Genomic DNA, 18306 nt, shown 5'->3' with positions numbered 1-18306 from the left:
TTAAAAGTAACAAAGTCATTGAACACATTTATACAGTTACCTTTACGTTTATCAATCATATATCACAGATTTACAATTTTTTGTAGTACTATGCTAAAAAGAAACTACAGAGCGAAAGTCTGGGTCAAGCGCCGAGGCGACGGCAAGAACAAAGGAACCCTCGAAGCGTTAAAGCTAGCTAGCTAGCTTTGTAAGGGAATATAACGGAAAAGTATGAAACGAAAATGTTTTCTTTGTTGACTTTGTTCGCAGTGCAATTTATTTGTTGCCGGATTGTAAGATGAAAGTAGACACAATTTCGGGCTCCCACATTTTGTCCGAAACTTTACATTAACAAGTTTGTTTGTTTTTTACTGTTATTCAAATGCAACCGTGGAAATAACGAATAGAACAAAAGTCATTCATTCTTACCTTATATTAATCGTGGTGCAGGCCAGTGCAGTGCAAGAACTGATGCCTTCTCCGGTCAATTCCGCTGAGAGTAAATCTAATGTCCCGCTCTACTGTACAAGACAATGGTTACCTGAAGGGATGTACCACTGTGAGAGGGGGGGTTATGGAATAGTCCAAGTGGTAGCAGCTTTAATTTCCCGCGAAACCATAAATCAATGGTTTTTCAACGTGATTGTTGTCACCTTGTCAACTATAAATAGATCAACAATCAACGATGACAGAACAACAGTGAATCAATGTTATTTCAATGTCAGTGTCAGGTTTCATCAGTATTTCAATGTTGTTTCAACATTGGTTTTGTGTTGACATTTCAAGCATGACGATTCTGATGGTTCAGATGGAAAATCAACATCTGTTCAATGTCTCCTTGCTATCTGGGAAAACAATCATCGTCATATTTGCAGATATAGCCCATCTCAATAAGCGACAGCCTAACTAAGCGAAGCCATGGAGACATTATACAGCCTTCTTGGCTCAGAGTGGATAGACGGCAGGAGCATTTTAATCTTTTTGTTTGTTCTTCTGCTTACGACTGAACTTTTGAAGAACAGAGTGCCAAAAAACTTTCCTCCCGGACCGAGGGCTCTGCCTTTCATTGGAAATCTTCATCGCATCAGACCTGATAGAATTCATCTGCAGTTTGCAGAGGTATACATACTGCTACTACTACTACTAATTTTTATTAATAAAATGTCATGTTGTAAAAATAACGTGCCCCAGGCATTAAAAGTGGTATTTATTTTTTTTAAACCGAATTAAGACACGTAGGATGCGGTGAACAAGTGGCCTCAACTTAGCTTTAAAAACCTCCACACAGTGTTGCCAACTCCTCAGTAAGGAAAATCGCTATTGGCTGTCCTAAAAGTCGCTAGAAGTCGCCACATGACGTCATCGCCTAATTTGCATAATTGGTCATGCTAATGTAATTGTAACCTACGTTGTTGGAGAGAGAAATAACATCGTGGAAGAGACATAAAGTGAGTAAAAAACGTCCTAAATGCAGTTAGATTATTTAGAACTACAAATTAAATTTCTTTTAGCAATTATTGTTTTTTAATGTCACAATTCCAACCCTGCTCCTTTACCCGGGCTTGGACCGGCAAAAGTGACCCGAAATTGGCACTCTGGTGGAGTTACTTTGTGTGTGAGTGTTTATAAGTAGTTTTAAACCTTGTGATCCACAAAACAGCATAACAGTAAAAGAAGAACTGACTGCGTTACAGTCAGTGCGGGAGCAGCGGCTACGCACAGGTGTGAACGTCTCCTGCCCTGATAGCAGCTGGGGGGAGGACTATCCTCCGCCTGGGAGCGCTTTGGCACGGCGAGGTGCCCAAGGCAGCACCGCTGCTTGTTGAGAGTAAGAGCGATACACGTTTTTACGTCAAAAAGTCGTCATAAATAAGTCTCCAATAACACTAGAAAAAGTCGCCAGATTTGTCGCTAAGGGGGTCTGAAAACTCGCTAAATATAGCGACAAAGTTGGCAACAATGCCTCCACAGAGCATGCCTTGAAGGAGGTTGTTCTACAAAAATGGGGCATGAAAAGAACTTGTAGAAGGCCAGAATCCTGACATATGACCTCTTTATTGGACAAGAGTGTAACTATCAATAACCTTACAAATATCAATTTCATTTTGTACAAATCTGGCCAACTGTCTGAAGTTTGTGTGGTTTTCAATCTGAGCAGATGAAGCTTCCTGCACCATCTTTTCAACATCCTAATATGTTGATCCTAATATTCTTGTTACTAAAAACTCATTCTGAAGTATGCTTTCACTAACTCAGAGGGTATAGCAAACGTGGCAGTTTGTTGTGAAACAACTACTGTAATCTCCACATTTTGACTTTTTTCTCTAAATAGACTTTTTGACTTTTTTCCCAGAAACATAATTTCGCCTTTTTTCAAAGAACAATATTTTGACTTTTTTCTCAAAATACATTTTTGATCTTATTCTCAAAATGATCAACAGTATTTTTTTTTCTCGCCCTAATACTCTGTCCTAGTGTGGGCATTCTACAGCTAGAACACAACCATTATCATGAGTTACCAGTGGGCTGGAAAGTAATAAACAAACAGACAGTGCATTTATAAAGCAGGTTAATTGCTTTTAATTGCTTTTAAAATGTGCAATAGAGCAGAACAGTCACAGAGTTTAACATTGTCTTAAATATTTTCTTATATAAAATGCCTACCTATGGTATGAATAAAGTATTTGTTATCTTGTCTTTTTGGTTATTTATTGAGAGAAAGGGACGTTGCTGTATGTGAAGCTGTATTTTATTCAGAAGAAGCTGTATTAATATTGGCTTTCTTAAGAGGAAATAGCCAAAATTATGAAGCGGTCAGCCAAATGAGGCAGATCCCAACCCAACACTGAACAGAATCTTCTGTTCATGTTCAGTTTGCAGAGAAACATGGAAACATATTCAGTCTTCGATTCTTTGGTCAAAGAACTGTGATTATTAATGGCTACAAGCTTGTCAAAGAAGCCCTAATCCAACGAGGAGAAGACTTCATGGATCGCCCTAGCCTACCAATGTTTGAAGAATTGGTTGGGAATAAAGGTGATAATTTTCCATGAAAAGTTTTTCAAGATGTTTTAATAAGACCAGCATCATCTGACTATTTAGCAATGTTAAAACGTAGGTCAGCATTTTACTGACCTTATTTTTTAAGTTACTTTGGGCCTAATGCAGTTTTGTTTTTCCAAAAGGTCTTGTGATATCAAATGGGTATCAGTGGAAGCAACAGAGGAGATTTGCTCTTCATACACTCAGAAACTTTGGTCTGGGCAAGAAGACCCTGGAGTTATCCATCCAGTAGGAGTGCCAGTATCTCACAGAGGGTTTTGCAGATCATCAAGGCACACACAGACACACACATAAAACCTACACATTTTTTTTACATAATCGAAATTAATTAGGAGTTTGCTTTTAATGTTTTGTCTAATGGACATATGCTCTTTCAGGAAAACCTTTTAATATCCAGTCACTGTTAAACAACGCTGTGTCCAACATCATTTGCTGTTTGGTGTTTGGGAATCGTTTTGAGTACACTGACAAGCAGTTTCAGTCTATTCTGGAACTCTTCAGTGAGATAGTGTACTTGGAGGGAGGCGTGTGGGCACAGGTGAAACTCTTTCACATACCTTAGTGTTGTTCGATTCAGGATTTAAAAATAACAAATAAGAAACTTTAACTGAACTTTTTTGTGCAGCCCAAGTGAAAGCTATTTTTGCAAATGGAGCAGTTAGTGGAGCATAGCTATTGTTCACATTAGACTCCACCAGGGCTGTGCCTCGTCTCAGACTCTCAGACTGATATCTCAACGCAGATTATCTTTCCTGAAATATTTTACTGTTGTGTTCATTTAACTGCAGTGGAGGAAGAAAGTTACTTATGAAATCTGCTGTGGTGTAAAAGAGATTTTAATTACTATTAAAGTATGCTTCAAAATTGTGTTTAAATGATTTTACTCTGTTACTTTTCATTACTACCTACTTTTGCAAAATTTGACCTATTACTGCAACTGTCTTCCTGTTCTGTAGCTTTACAACACATTACCCTGGCTGATGAGGTGGCTGCCTGGACCTCACCAAAAAATATTCACTCTGATCCAAAAGATAATTGATTTTGTAGAAGTCAAGATCAAAGAACACAGAGAAAACTTCAACCCATCATCACCAAGAGACTACATTGATGCTTTTCTCATAGAAATGGGGGAGGTAAGTGTTTTCAAAATGTGTTCTTGTTCATTTAAACTTTCTAAAAAACATGCCTTTTATTTCCTGCGTCTGGATTTTGTGACTCTGATAGAAGGAGGACGAAGACTCTGGTTTTAGTCTCAGCAATTTGTGTTTTTGCACCCTGGACTTGTTTGGTGCTGGAACTGAAACCACTACAACTACTTTACGCTGGGGATTGCTATACATGATCTACTACCCTGACATTCAAGGTGTGTGTATGAACAATATAGATTCTGAATACACACTTGTGACCATCTTTCTATTAGTTTTTTTCAGAGATTTTGACAGGTTTGTAGCTTAAACCTATTCGCTGGAACGTTCAAGACAATTTAACTACACAGCAAAGCAAGACACGAGTAGGCAAAGTTCTGTATGTTTCTCGTGCACGGGAGAGAATTGGACAAACGCCGCTCCTTCGCTTGACACCAGTTGCTCTCGTCCGTTCCCCCGTAACATTGCTCTTTTATTTAGGTTACATGAATATACATAGGTTCATTAACATATGACGTATACATACACACAAAGAGTACCTTGCCTGTGCGTTGTGTAAGTATGTGTGTGTGTGTGTGTGTGTGACCCCATAAACGACTTCCCTAAACCTAATAAATATATATTTCTAGGCATAAATGGCAATCCAACAATACAAATCTAACAGATTTCTCACCGATCATTCTTGTGTTGGTTAATTTTGTTAATTTTATTTCAGTTTTATTTTGTAATCCAGGTTCCTTTTATTAGTGCCAAATTGTGACAACAGCCACCAGTTCATGTTCTCACTATGTGCAGAAAAAGTCCAGGCTGAGATCGATGCTGTGATTGGTTCATCCAGACAGCCGTCTATGACTGACAGAGAAAACATGCCGTATACTGATGCGGTCATCCATGAGATCCAGAGAATGGGCAACATCATTCCCCTCAATGTGGCCCATGTTGCAAACAAGGACACAACATTGGATAAGTACACAATCCCAAAGGTACATAAAGGAATTGCAAAGATGAATTTTTTTATAGCACTTTTTGGTGTTTTTTGTTTTCTCAGATAGATTTTGAATGAAAAAGTTGTCCTTTTATCATCTAATGCCAGGACTCTCAAAGTTTGTTGTTCTCAATAACATTTTGTTGTGAAGAAGAACCACTCAGTGCATCATGGAAATTATATGTTTTATCAAAAAAGAAAGTTTTAAGCTTAATCTTGAAAGTACAGAGGGTGTCTGCCTCCCACATCCAAACTGGGAGAAACAGAAGAGGGGCCTGAAAGCTGAAGGCTCTGCCTCCTATTCTACTTTTAAATGCACTGGGAACCACAAGTTTTATAGAAGTTAATGTGAATGACATATGCTCTTTCTTTCTAGTCCCTGTTTAAATAACGCTTCTAACTGGCAGTATTTTCTCAGGGTACAATGATCATACCTGCTCTACACTCGGTCTTAAATGACGAGACAATGTGGGAAACTCCAAACTCCTTCAACCCTCAACACTTTCTTGACCAGGATGGTAAATTTAGGAGGAGAGAGGCCTTCCTTCCCTTTTCTACAGGTTAGTCAGTTTTTACAGTTCCTCAAAATCCAGTTAAAGGCTGTTTAAAGCCAAGTGCTTTAAGGAGGCAAGATTACTAAAGTAGTATGTCTTTGGTAGGGGATCGGTCTCTTAATGGTATCTCTGTTAAGTTCCAGAGCTGCAGCAATAATCTGTGACCAAAGTGATTAACTTCTAAATTGAGTGAATAAAACTTGTGTCTCATTGTGTACTCAGGCAAGCGCTCATGTCTTAGAGAACAGCTGGCCAGGATGGAGTTATTCCTGTTCTTTACCTCCATCCTTCAGAGGTTTTCATTCTCTGCACCTGCTGGAGAGCAGCCCAGTCTGGAGTTCAAGTTAGGAAGCACTCGCAGTCCCAAACCTTACCGCCTCTGTGCCGTGCCACGTTAAACCACCAGTTCTTGTAAACCGAGGGCATACCTTTCTCAGCACAATGAATCACAACTAATCACTCTCTTCCATTATTATTACACTGTCTTCCAGCTAATCTATTCTATTCTATTACATTTGTTGTAATGAATGATGATCTCCTATATTACAATTTTAGAAGAATGCCAGTTGTGATTTTTTTGTCCTCTCTGTATTAAAGGACTGTTTTCAAATATGCAGTAAATATCTTCTCCTGCAACTCTCTTAAAGTCTTTTCCAGTGCACATTAAATTTGTCAGGCCTACCAAACTCATTGTGCTCATATAAATCACACTGCTTAAATAAATCACACTGTCATTAGGATTTGTGTTTAAGGTCACAATATAGTTTCAGACTGAGCTTTAACAGGTGGGAGTGCGGTTCATTTCAGTGCTGTTTATCAGTTTGAGAATGCATGATGTAATCTGGACACTTCAGTTTCAATAAAAACTTTACTCTTTATTTAAAGGCTTTCAGAGTCACTTGTTGTCTTCATGAATAAAACACCACATTCTGGCATGTGAAGAAATAAAGAACTTTTCTTGGGTGTAAATCAAACCTTTACCTTTGCACACAAAGCAAATTCTGAGGTGTTCTTTATCTTCACATGTGCATGATATCAAATAACCAGTGAGAGAATGTCACCACATCTAAAGTAACCATGGTGAGGCAAATATTTAAATCCCTAAGTGAAAGCACTATTACCACCCAAATACTTCTAGTGACCAATAATTCAGCAATCTTAAGATTATAAACAAAGGATAATTATAGGCTGGATGTGAACCGCATTGCTGGCTGGAGCTTTTGTGTGGAATCTGCCTGTTCTTTGTACAGACACACAATGGGACACACCTCCAAAATTGGTTGAAAACAACAAGTTTCAGATTGGTGACAGTAAAATTGTGAGATTAAGAGGACTGAGGTACAACTGGAGCAGGTTGAGAGGTTGAATGGGTGCATTGGAGGCTTCAACCCCTAAATTGGGAGAGTGCATTCAGCAGATTACAGGTTCTGAAGTTCAACTTCTGAAGTCTCTGTTGAGAAAAAATCAAGTTCTATGAACATCTACAGAAACTAAGGGATCTGCTTAAACCACCATTACAGCCAGTGAAGGTTTTACTATGCTAATATGTGCTTTTCAAAGAGAAATCTGTGTTACTATATTGCTTTTTGGCCATTGGACCCCTCTGCAGCAGCTGCAGGTTCAACAAGAGAGCACTGAGCACTGTTTTCACAACCTAGCATGCCCCAGCTGCATGCTTACCGCATGCATTTGGTACCAAACCTCAGATCTGTTGTGGTGGCGCAGTTAAGAGTGTTATCCCATCCCTGACACATCTGACGAATAAGCGGAGTAAACGTTCTCACGTGTTTTGTAATGACGCATTTTGATTCTTTTTTTTCTCTTTGTGAAAAGAAACCAAAGTTCGAGGGGGAACGCTACAAGTTAACAAATCGATCAACTGATTGTTACCTGTAAACGAACTACAGGTCAGCACAAACAAGTGAAGACATGGAGACATTATACAGTGTCCTGGGCTTAGAGTGGATAGACTTCAGCAGCATTTTCTTATTCCTGTGTGTTTTTCTGCTCCTGACTGATTTTTTGAAGAACAGAGTGCCGAGAAATTTTCCTCCTGGACCCTGGGCTCTTCCTTTCATCGGCGATCTTCATCGCATCAGACCTAGCAGACTTCACCTGCAGTTCGCAGAGGTATGACACTATACATAAGAATAATATGTCATATTAAACAAATTGCTGACAGGTTAAAGTAACACTCTAGTTTGACCGCTTTTAAAATACGCATTTATTGTTTTCATTAGAGGATTAAACTTAAAGATTTTATGCTAAGTTTAGAGTTTAAGATGAAGACACCAGGCCTGCCCAATAAAGTCACTCTGCCTCATCAACTGAATTGTACTGATACACTTTAAGTTACACTAATCAAATGTGCAAGTTATATTTTGTTATTCGATTCGCAATAGCTTTGCGCTTCTGTAGGTCAGACTGATCATTGAGCAGTTCATGCAGCTGGTTTTATAACATTACCGACAATGAAATAATGTCACTCCTGCTTTGCTTTTGCAATCAAACACAAACATTTTTGCACTTTTATAAACGTGCTCACATTTCTCTGCGGTATGAGTGTACTATGAGTGTGTAGTTCTAAATCTGCATGGCGTGTGTAAGTGTATGGAGGGCTTGGAGTGTCAATAAATACATTATTAAATATTTAATTAAATGTATCATTAAAGAATTAAAATGTTAAATATTTAAATAATAAAAATATTATTAATTAATACAAAAAATTAATTAAAAATGAATGAGTTAATAAATTCTTTAAATGATGATACTCGATCTTTAAGTAATTATTTATATATGTAATTATTTTCATATATATATATTTTCATATATACATATTTCTACATGGGGCGATTGTGGCTCAAGAGTTGGGAGTTCGCCTTGTAATCGGAAGGTTGCCGGTTCGAGCCCCAGCTTGGACAGTCTCGGTCATTGTGTCCTTGGGCAAGACACTTCACCCGTTGCCTACTGGTGGTGGTCAGAGGGCCCGGTGGCGCCAGTGTCCGGCAGCCTCGCCTCTGTCAGTGCGCCCCAGGGCAGCTGTGGCTACAATGTAGCTGCCATCACCAGTGTGTGAATGGGTGTGTGGATGACTGGTTGTGTAAAGCGCTTTGGGGTCCTTAGGGACTAGAAATGCGCTATACAGGCCATTTACATATTTATCATGTTGGCAATCACCTAGCAGCATGTAAAAATGACCTTGGATTTAGCCTTAAGCATCATTTCATTTTCATTTCAGAACTGTAGCATGAACTGTAGCATGTTATTTATATCCATAAGAGGTGAATTATAAATGCCTAGCAACCACCTGGCAGTGGGTTAAAAAAAAAGTATCAAATAAACAACATCTACCACCATTTTTTTTAAAAACTTATTTTTAGTGTGATTAGGATATTGTAAACTCCCGCAATAATACAGCGAAAACCCCAGCAACCATCAAGCACATGGCAACAAACTGCATTTTAGCAGAACGAAATCTCAAGCAGCACCAGGCCCGGGGACGGGTAACTATCTGCCGCGACTGGTTTGGGGTGAGGGGATGGAAACTGTACGAAAACATAGTGTGCAAGAGAGTCAGAGATTAATAAAAACGAATGTTTAAATGCAAAGTGATGTATAAAAACACAGTTGTCCTCCTCACAAACACACCTGTCCACTCTCTGTGTTCAGTTTGCAGAGAAATATGGAAAAATTTTCAGCCTTCGACTCTTTGGTGGAAGAGTTGTGGTGCTTAATGGCTACAAGCTTTTGAGAGAAGCGCTGGTCCAACAAGGAGAAGATTTCACAGATCGTCCTGCAGTACCCATATTTGAAGACTTATTTGGGAATAATGGTGGTTTTTTTCTTTTCCTTTTTTCCCCCAAAAGAATCTCATTAGCAGTAATTAGACCAGCAGCATCAGTGTGTGTGTGTGTCTGTGTGTGTGTCCAAAGGTCTTGTGATGTCAAATGGGTATCAGTGGAAGCAGCAGAGGAGATTTACTCTTCATACACTCAGAAACTTTGGTCTGGGCAAGAAGACCCTGGAGTTTTCCATCCAGCAGGAGTGCCAGTATCTCACAGAGGCCTTTGCGGATCATCAAGGCACACACAAACACACACTTAGAAATTGCACAAACATCATTACTCAACAAGCCTTTTACTGCCTCGTATTCTCATTGTCTCTTTATTCTACAGGAAAGCCTGTTAATGCCCAGCCAGTGTTAAACAACGCCGTGTCAAACATCATCTGCTGTTTGGTATTTGGGGATCGATTTGAGTACACTGATGAGCAGTATCAGTCTATTCTTAATAACTTTACCGAGATAGTACGTTTACAGGGAACCACAGTGGCACAGGTAACCTCCTTTAAAAAGGCAACAACATTTATTAAACTTATTACATCACAACATGTCCTGAATACATATGTCATATTTAGTTAAGTAACAAACATCACCTTATTAAATTCAAATGTATTGATCTAAAAATACTTTTTTTTTTTACTGAACATGTGTATTAACAAAGTGTATTAATAATTATCTAGATTAACCTTTAATTTCAGTGGTCACTGAAACATAAACTGAGTGTATAGAATCACCAAACTGAAATGGTTTGTTGACTTTGCTCTAAAATAAGGTTTAAAAGATTTCATTTTTCCCTGGACGTTAGACTTCCATCAATATCTTTGGATCTGTGGAATTCCCCAACACATGTTAATTCAGGGTCCTTTGAGTACCATAGAGAAATACACAGGTAGAAATGTCACAGTTGTTTCCAGACCATCATATGATTTGGTAACTGGCTTCCTGTTCTGTAGATGTACAACACAATGCCCTGGCTGGTGAAGTGGCTGCCTGGACCTCATCAGAAGATACTAACTTTAAAACGACACATAACTGATTTCATAAAAACGAAAATCAGAGAACACGTGGAAAACTTTAACCCAGCATCACAGAGAGATTACATCGATGCCTTTCTCATAGAAATGGGAGATGTAAGTGGTGTGCTGTGTTTTCTTTTTGCACTTCAAATGAAATATGTCAACAGTCATTTATTCCTGTCTCTGCTAGAAGGAGGGCAGTGATTCAGTTTTTGATCACAGCAGTTTAAGTGCGTGCACTATGGACCTGTTTTTTGCTGGAAGCGAAACTACAACCACTACTTTACACTGGGGACTACTTTACATGATCTTCTACCCTGACATACAAGGTGTGCATAATATCCATCATGCCTGCATACTGTGTATTCATCTTGCCATCACATATTGATTGTAGGTGGAATGAGAATTTTCTCCCCAGTTATCTGTGCAGCAGACAGCACTCAGTTATTATGGCTTTTAATTTATTTATTTTTAAGTCTCACTCCTTTCAGTTTAGTTTAGTTTTTTTAGTTTATTTTCATCTTAAGCTTTATTTTTAAACTTGTTTCCTGTTTTCACTCCACAGAGAGAGTCCAGGCTGAGATCGATGCTGTGATTGGTTCATCCAGACAGCCGTCTATGACTGACAGAGAAAACATGCCCTATACTGATGCGGTCATCCATGAGATCCAGAGAATGGGCAACATTATCCCCTTCAATGTGGCCCGCAGTGCAAGCAAGGACACTGCAATTGATAAGTACACAATCCCAAAGGTACACAATCCACTAACAATTTTAGTGCCTCTTCTTTTCCAAGTCAGACTTTCTGGCTTAGCATTTTAAACCTCCAGGAACCAACCCAACCCCCCACCCCAAACACAAAAAGCAAATAATTACACAATACACAAATAAAACCAAAAATAAAGAAACAAACAAAGAAACAAACTGTTGAAACAAGGTGATTATCACATCCTTTCTAAGTATTCAGGAGATCCTACACTTGCTCTAAGACCTCAGCTTTGTTATTTGTCCATTTGGGACTGTTGTTGATACTTGATGATGCAAACATTATGGAGTTCTAACTTTAATTAAGTAGCTGTTCACTCTAGTTCACACTAGTGTTTCAAGTATTGTATAGGAAGACAGAAATCATGTGTTTATGTGAGCTTGAACCTGTAGGTGAGTGAGTCTTTCGAATATTGTTCAGAAAATGATCTAAATTCCTGATAAATCAGATGCATTTATTATTAAGTGTAGTTATTGGCTAAAATATATGGAAATGGGATATTGTGTGAAATTTAAATAAGAACAGAATGCAGTGATTTGTAAGGTTTATAAACCAACATGTAACAGAAATATATTAGAAAACATGTCAGATGTTTAAATTGAGATATTTTACTATTTCTTAAAAACTATCAGCTTATTTTGAATCTGATTACAGAAACATGTCCTAAAAAGGTGGGATAGTAGAAGAGTCATGAAACTAAAAAAAATATATAACAAATAAAACTCAAGACTGCCTAACAGCTAAATTCGTATATAAGAAAGGATGGGACATTTTCTCCAAAAAAGTCCAGCAGCAGGTCTTCTCGGTTTGCAAATGAGTAAAAAAAATGAGTAAAAAGATAATATAGTACACAGTGGTAAACATGGTGTTGTCCCGATAAATTTTATTAGTTTAAATATCTGATATTTTTCTTTCTTTTGATTTTATTATTATTTTTTATTTATTACACTTTTAATTATTTTACAATTTTAGCATCTCAGTTTTTTGTGTCATACTTCTTCAGGGCACCATAATCCTGGCTACACTTGACTCGGTCCTACATGATGAGTCAATGTGGGAAACTCCACACTCTTTCAACCCCGAACACTTTCTGGACCAGGATGGTAAATTTCGCAAGAGAGATGCTTTCCTTCTCTTTTCTGCAGGTTTGTTGTACATTAAAGCCTCTTGTACTGTTTTAGCCAAATGGCATGCATCCTTAGTTTGTTGCAGAAGTGTAGTAAACTCTGCGATATAGTGAATATCTTAAAAATTTTATAATAAAACTCATGTCTTATTGTTTATTCTCAGGTAAGCGTGTGTGTCTTGGAGAACAGCTGGCCAGGATGGAGTTGTTTTTGTTTTTCACCTCCCTCCTTCAGAGGTTTTCTCTTTCGCCACCTGCTGGAGAGCAGCCCAGTCTGGAGTTCCAGTTGGGAGGCACACGCTGTCCCAAACCTTACCGCCTCTGTGCTGTACCGCGTTAAACCACCAGCTATGACAAACTGAAAACATCTGTTTTCCATCACATTATCTATACCTGCTAAATAATTTCACCTCACAGCATGAGTATCTTAAAATTTTGCTTTTTTCTTCTTCTCACCATTCAGTCTACTGTATTCAACAAGTAAAAGTATAAAGGTTTACAATATAAACCTCCTAGGACCTGGCGTCCACATATGTGGACATCACCTTTTGGTTTGTCTCGACCAAAATACTAAATGTTGCTCTACAAGGGCCTGATACCCACTTACGAGGACAATATACTGCCACTGTTCTATTGAAATCTAAAATGAATGTCTTCTTATGTGGATCTCATTTTTCTCAGAAACAAAAATAAGGTAAAAAAAAAAAAAAATCAAATCAGATAGTTCTTTGTTTTTACATTCATCAGGTCCCAGTCAGCCCAAATAGCAAAGAGAAATTCAAAATGCACGCCACATAAGTGTTCAGGTCTTAGGAGGTTAAAGTACAACTTTTTAAGAGGTCACATTTCAAAGGGATGCAGGCAAGCCAGAAAAATAGGTGGTGAAAGGGTGATCTTAATAACTGTAATCGTGTGAGTGTTTTTATTTTTCATACCACTGCTTGTAATGAAATGCACAATGCCAGAAAAAAAAATTGATTTTCTACATACACTTGCTTTTTTATTATGAACTTGTATTATCGACACTATCACTGACAGATTGTATTCACACTACCTCAGCTGTTAAATAAAGTTATGTGGTAACATCTGGACTAATGTGATTATGTTTAAAGAAAATATTTTAATCACAATTTTAAAGCCTTTGGGTTGGAGTCGTTGCTGGTTGTGGTTCAGTGCTAGCTTCTTTAAACTTTCTTATGGATTTGTTTGGCAAGTGAAAGGTTGTTGGTTCAGTTTGAGCCAGAGACAGAAATCCCCTTAAGGGACACTTAAGAAAGAACATCTGATGTTAAATGCTCTTAAATTAAACGTGGAGCTTCTAATGTGGTGACCCTTTATGACAAGAGAGTAGATAAGAGTAGCTTAATCGCACTCAGCTGCGGTCCTGCGGACCAAAACAACCACACCGGGACTCTTTGGAGAAGGTGGCGTCGGTCCGGTTCTAAACAAACGTGATCCGAACCATCTACCTGGTGTACCCTGCAAATGTGTGTACGCTTTCCAGAAGCCGGCCAGGCTTTGCATTCACAACTGTCACTTGAGACTGGCGGGGCTGAGATAGATTTTGGTCACCCGACCGGATATCGCTAGCTCCGGGACGTCGGGCTAGCGATTTTGCGAGCCCTGCACTTGAAGGGTTTTTAATCTGACAAAAAGTCTTTACTTCTAAAGGAATACCAACTGTGAACTCTTGATTTATTTCTAAATGCAGCTGGCTCAGAAGTACGGCCCCGTGTTCAGTTTGAGGAGGGGCAGTGAGAGGATGGTGTTTGTTGCAGGATATAAAATGGTCAAAGAGGCTCTTGTCAGCCAGCTGGACAGCTTTGTTGATCGACCAATCATCCCTCTTTTCCATGTTGTATTAAAGGGCTTAGGTGAGTAGTTAAAACACGTGCATGTAAGCATGTGCTATAGCCTATATTTTTTGCTGTACCAACCTCCTTCCCCAAGTCTTAAGCTGTATTAGATTGTCATCAAACTAGAAATGATCAATACCTGTACATCCTCATTATATCACGTCCCTGTATGGCCCAATTCTCAAAACAAACCCTGAAAAAGCATATCAAATTAAAAAATATAATGAAATTATTTTTTAGTGCTGTTACAGTCCTGGGTCTTGGACCCAGTTTTTGAGTTTGATTTTGGAACTATTTATTATTTCATAATAAGATAATTATGAACTAGTTCCTGAGTATGTTTGTTTCCTGTGCGGATGGGTTTATTAGTCATACTGTAGTTCTTCAATTCTGGTTTCTTCATGTTTGTTCTGTTTGTGTCCAGTTAATACTTTCTTTAGTCCTCTCTGTTTGTTTTCTCCCTTCATGTTTCCATGTTCATCTCTCTGTGTTTTGTTCCCTTTACTCACCAGTCTTTCATATCTTCATGGTTATCCCCAGTCCCAGTGTCAAGTTTGCGTGGCGTGGTCTGAGTATCAGAGTATGTGTGTTAATTCCTATTTTATTTTGATAGTCTTGCGTGTGTTATGTTCAGGTTTTCTTCCTGTCCTGTCAGTCAGATTCTGTTCAGCTGTGTTCTTCAGGTGTGTCCACTCTACCCCAATCTGTGTACATACTGTCTGCATCTCCCTCTCTTCTCTGTGGTGTCGGCTTCTCTAGCTGTCTTCTGGAATTCCATGTTTCCATGTCATTAGTTTCCTAATTCATCAGTTCCTTAAGCTTCTAGTTTTATTTCTCACCTGAGTTTTTTGTATTTTTAAGTGTATAAGATACAGCAATAAAGCTGCCTCTTTTAGTTTACCTCTTTGTCTCAGAGTCTTGCCTTGCCTGTCACATAGTCCTTAATGATAACTTCATTTTGTTTTGGCTCACATTGTACTCCGTCCCCTACAAAATGTACATCCGTGCAAAGGCTTCCTTATTATTAACTTAATATAATATTCTCCAAGGGATATCTATGAGCAACGGTTATCTTTGGAAGAACCAGAGGAAGTTTGCCAACACTCACCTGCGTTACTTTGGAGAAGGCCAAAAGTCACTGGAGAAGTACATTGACGTGGAGTGCAGCTTCCTTTGTGAAGCTTTCAAGGAGGAGCAGGGCAAGTAGGCTGCAGGAATTCACACGACTGAAGGGATTGCTCTGCATTGAAATCATTTTTGTAGCAGGATTTCTGTTGATTTGAGTATAATTTGACATCTTCCCAGGTAGACCATTCAACCCCCACTACTCATGACAAATGCAGTGGGTAACATCATCTCCTCTGTGGTCTTCGGACATCGCTTTGAATACACTGATCCGAGCTTTCGTAAAATTCTGGAGCTGGACAATGATGCCCTTCTGCTTGCTGGTTCAGCTCAGGCACAGGTTGTTTAAACTACCATGTTGTGATCACTTATGATGTTGTTGTTGGTCTTTTACTAAGAGTTGATCATCCTCACCAGCTGTATGATGCCTTCCCTGGCTTGATGAAGTACCTGCCAGGACCTCACCAGACTGTCCATGCCAACTACAGGGAGATCATGACTTTCTTAAACAGAGAAATTGAAAAACACCAGGAAGAGTGGAACCCAGATGACCCTCGTGATTTCATTGATGCATATCTGTCAGAGATGGAAAAGGTAACACAAAAACATTTCTAGTGAAGCATATGAATACTATTCTGTTAACTTTTTAAAAAATTAATTGAAACAATAAGCATGTGTTCATGTAAACCATAACAATTGTCTACACTGGCCACTAATAGGTCACATTTGTAATGTGCCAGCACTGTGTTTGGATTCAAAAGAAGTCCTTCAAAAGTTTCTGAGACTTCAGCCACCCAAATGAATCAGTTAATCAAAAATCACAATCCTTATGATCATGAGATTAACTGGTAATAATGTAAATTACCTAAATGAGCCCAGTACTGTGGATAATGTCTGTATTTTTCTGTTACATTAGAAAAAAGAGGATCCTCGTGCTGGCTTTAATACTGAAACGCTTCTGGTTTGTACCCTTGACCTGATTGAGGCTGGGACAGAGACATCTTCCACCACTCTACGCTGGGCTCTAGTATTTATGATCAACTACCCAGAAATACAAGGTTAGTCCCTTATTAATCAATCCCCCTTCAATTTCCCAACTCCTCTCCTTGTGTAGTCTCCAAAGATGAAAGTGAAGGAGGTGTAGACCGGAGGGGCATCGAGGCATTTTTTTTCCCAACAAAATTAGACATCGTTGGTTCAGAGCCTCATTTTCACACAACACCAATTAAATATAAATACTGCGTCGGAAATTGTTGTTATAGCAAACCTGCTGCTGACATTTGTTTTTAATATTTTGGGACCACTTTTACTTCAGTTAATAATATGGCATATTGTGATGACTTTTAGTTGTTACTGTTTCCCCTTTCAGAGAAAGTCCAGGCAGAGATAGACAGAGTAGTCGGACAGTCTCGCCTGCCCACCTTGACCGATAGGCCCAAACTGACCTACACTGATGCTGTTATCCACGAGACCCAGAGGGTTGGAAATATTGTTCCACTGGGATTACCAAAAATGGCCAGTAAAGATTCTACACTGGGAGGATACTTCATTCCTAAGGTAAGGGATTATTTACCAGACTGAGTCAGAAATTAAATTGTGTGTGTCAATTATTTATAAATAGCTAATAACAACATCTTATAATGAAACTTCAGGGCACAGCTGTTACTACAATACTTTCATCTGTGCTGTTTGATAAGAATGAGTGGGAGACTCCAGATGTCTTCAACCCTGAACATTTCTTGGACTCAGAGGGCAAATTTCGAAGAAGAGATGCCTTCTTGCCATTTTTAGCAGGTAATTTTATGGCGTGTAATTAGGTTTCCATTGAGAGTACATTTGATATCAAGGGTTAGCAGGATAAAAACTTCTGTTTCCCACAGGTAAACGTGTGTGTATCGGTGAGCCCCTGGCCAAAATGGAGCTCTTACTTTTCTTTGCATCTCTGCTCCAACGCTTCACCTTCAGACCTGTTCCTGGAAAAATGCCGAGCTTGGAGGATGTGTTGGGTTTCAACAATTCCCCTGAGGAGTTCAGGATGCAGGCAGTGCCTCGCTGATGTCATGTCGGGCAAACACAAAGATGAATAAACTGAAACTCCACAAGGTTCATGGGACCAGCAAAGATTTAATAAAAATTTTACATATTGAGACACTATATGCATGTTACTTTTATTTCTTGTTTTATTGTGAAACACTTTGATTTTTATCTGTGAAAAGTGCTATATAAAACAAGGCCCAAGTAAAAAGTGTTGCAATAGTCCAATCTGCAAGTGATAAAGCCATGGAGGAGTTTTTTGAGTTCTTTATGTGGTAAATAGGGCTTAGCTTTGAAAATTTGCCGCAATTGATAAAAGCTAGTTTTTACCACAGTGGATTTCTTCTCTAATTTAAAAGAACTATCCAGGAGTACTCAAAGATTTCTGGCAGAATGAGAGAGGTGGCTGGTGAAAGACCCCAGTGTATTGGTTAGCTGGCCCTGGGGAATGTGGCTATCGAAAACAATCATTTCGGTTTTGCTTTCATTTAAGACAAGATAATTCTGGGATAGCCAATTTTAAACCTCTCGCAGACAGTCGAACAAAGGCAAGAGAGGAGATGGGGCATCCAAGTTTAGATGAAGGTAGATTTGGATATCAACCGCGTAGCAGTGGTAGAATATGTTATGTTTTTTAAAGATGAGTCCCAAGGGCAGCATGTACAGGGAGAACAGCGTAGGGCTTAATACGGATCCCTGAGGCACACCACAGTTAACCAGGGCAGAAGAGGAAGAGTATTTCCCCGTGGTGACAGAGAAGGATCTGTCTGATAGATACGATTTAAAGCATAAAAGAACTTTACCTTTAAGGCC

The 18306-nt window shown here is 38.9% G+C and overlaps 3 protein-coding genes and 1 pseudogene across 10 annotated transcripts; all 4 read left to right on the top strand.

Moving 5' to 3' along the window:
• The first annotated feature begins 548 nt into the window (after nucleotides 1–548).
• On the top strand, nucleotides 549–3536 carry LOC146490871 (cytochrome P450 2J1-like). Its single transcript, XM_085152380.1, has 4 exons — nucleotides 549–1101; nucleotides 2856–3018; nucleotides 3168–3317; nucleotides 3423–3536. Exons 1-3 carry the CDS (start codon nucleotides 901–903, stop codon nucleotides 3275–3277), a joined length of 474 nt encoding a protein of 157 aa, XP_085008506.1. The 5' UTR covers nucleotides 549–900; the 3' UTR covers nucleotides 3278–3317; nucleotides 3423–3536.
• LOC146490870 (cytochrome P450 2J4-like) lies at nucleotides 3450–6616 on the top strand. Its single transcript, XM_085152379.1, has 6 exons — nucleotides 3450–3583; nucleotides 4002–4178; nucleotides 4270–4408; nucleotides 4986–5173; nucleotides 5594–5735; nucleotides 5952–6616. Exons 2-6 carry the CDS (start codon nucleotides 4026–4028, stop codon nucleotides 6125–6127), a joined length of 798 nt encoding a protein of 265 aa, XP_085008505.1. The 5' UTR covers nucleotides 3450–3583; nucleotides 4002–4025; the 3' UTR covers nucleotides 6128–6616.
• A 566-nt stretch (nucleotides 6617–7182) lies between these two features.
• LOC146490869 (cytochrome P450 2J2-like) lies at nucleotides 7183–13194 on the top strand. Of its 7 annotated transcripts, none has more exons than XM_085152339.1 (9): nucleotides 7183–7859; nucleotides 9399–9535; nucleotides 9662–9792; nucleotides 9905–10065; nucleotides 10524–10700; nucleotides 10777–10915; nucleotides 11152–11339; nucleotides 12356–12497; nucleotides 12643–13194. In XM_085152339.1, the coding sequence occupies exons 1-9, from the start codon at nucleotides 7659–7661 to the stop codon at nucleotides 12816–12818; spliced, it is 1452 nt and encodes a 483-aa protein (XP_085008465.1). In that variant the 5' UTR covers nucleotides 7183–7658; the 3' UTR covers nucleotides 12819–13194. The 7 variants fall into 7 exon arrangements, with proteins under 7 accessions (XP_085008465.1, XP_085008462.1, XP_085008460.1 ...); XM_085152336.1 differs by having other exon boundaries at nucleotides 7184–7859; nucleotides 9399–9561; nucleotides 9662–9811; nucleotides 10780–10915; XM_085152335.1 differs by having other exon boundaries at nucleotides 7187–7859; nucleotides 9399–9561; nucleotides 9662–9811.
• Nucleotides 13195–14165: 971 nt separating this feature from the next.
• Nucleotides 14166–17696, top strand: LOC146490868 (cytochrome P450 2J2-like; annotated as a pseudogene). The gene is made up of 8 exons (XR_014872514.1): nucleotides 14166–14352; nucleotides 15384–15537; nucleotides 15644–15799; nucleotides 15877–16053; nucleotides 16376–16517; nucleotides 16829–17016; nucleotides 17112–17253; nucleotides 17340–17696. The product of XR_014872514.1 is annotated as a cytochrome P450 2J2-like (transcript).
• Nucleotides 17697–18306: the final 610 nt, after the last annotated feature.

The sequence above is a fragment of the Neolamprologus multifasciatus genome, chromosome 23 (genome assembly GCF_963576455.1).
Source record: "Neolamprologus multifasciatus chromosome 23, fNeoMul1.2, whole genome shotgun sequence".
Classification (NCBI taxonomy): domain Eukaryota; kingdom Metazoa; phylum Chordata; class Actinopteri; order Cichliformes; family Cichlidae; genus Neolamprologus; species Neolamprologus multifasciatus.
Note: the sequence above shows the minus strand (reverse complement) of the source record. Positions and strands in the feature narration are given on the sequence as shown.

Bases quoted from the DNA above. Each gene is read 5' to 3' on its own strand.
- LOC146490871 (XM_085152380.1), top strand. From the start codon at position 901: ATGGAGACATTATACAGCCTTCTTGGCTCAGAGTGGATAGACGGCAGG. The intron at 1,102-2,855 runs GTATACATACTG...GTTCATGTTCAG, and splicing joins TTCATCTGCAGTTTGCAGAG to TTTGCAGAGAAACATGGAAA. The intron at 3,019-3,167 runs GTGATAATTTTC...TTTTTCCAAAAG, and splicing joins AGAATTGGTTGGGAATAAAG to GTCTTGTGATATCAAATGGG.
- LOC146490870 (XM_085152379.1), top strand. From the start codon at position 4,026: ATGAGGTGGCTGCCTGGACCTCACCAAAAAATATTCACTCTGATCCAA. The intron at 4,179-4,269 runs GTAAGTGTTTTC...TGACTCTGATAG, and splicing joins TTCTCATAGAAATGGGGGAG to AAGGAGGACGAAGACTCTGG. The intron at 5,736-5,951 runs GTTAGTCAGTTT...TTGTGTACTCAG, and splicing joins CTTCCTTCCCTTTTCTACAG to GCAAGCGCTCATGTCTTAGA.
- LOC146490869 (XM_085152333.1), top strand. From the start codon at position 7,659: ATGGAGACATTATACAGTGTCCTGGGCTTAGAGTGGATAGACTTCAGC. The intron at 10,066-10,523 runs GTAACCTCCTTT...CCTGTTCTGTAG, and splicing joins AGGGAACCACAGTGGCACAG to ATGTACAACACAATGCCCTG. The intron at 12,498-12,642 runs GTTTGTTGTACA...GTTTATTCTCAG, and splicing joins TTTCCTTCTCTTTTCTGCAG to GTAAGCGTGTGTGTCTTGGA.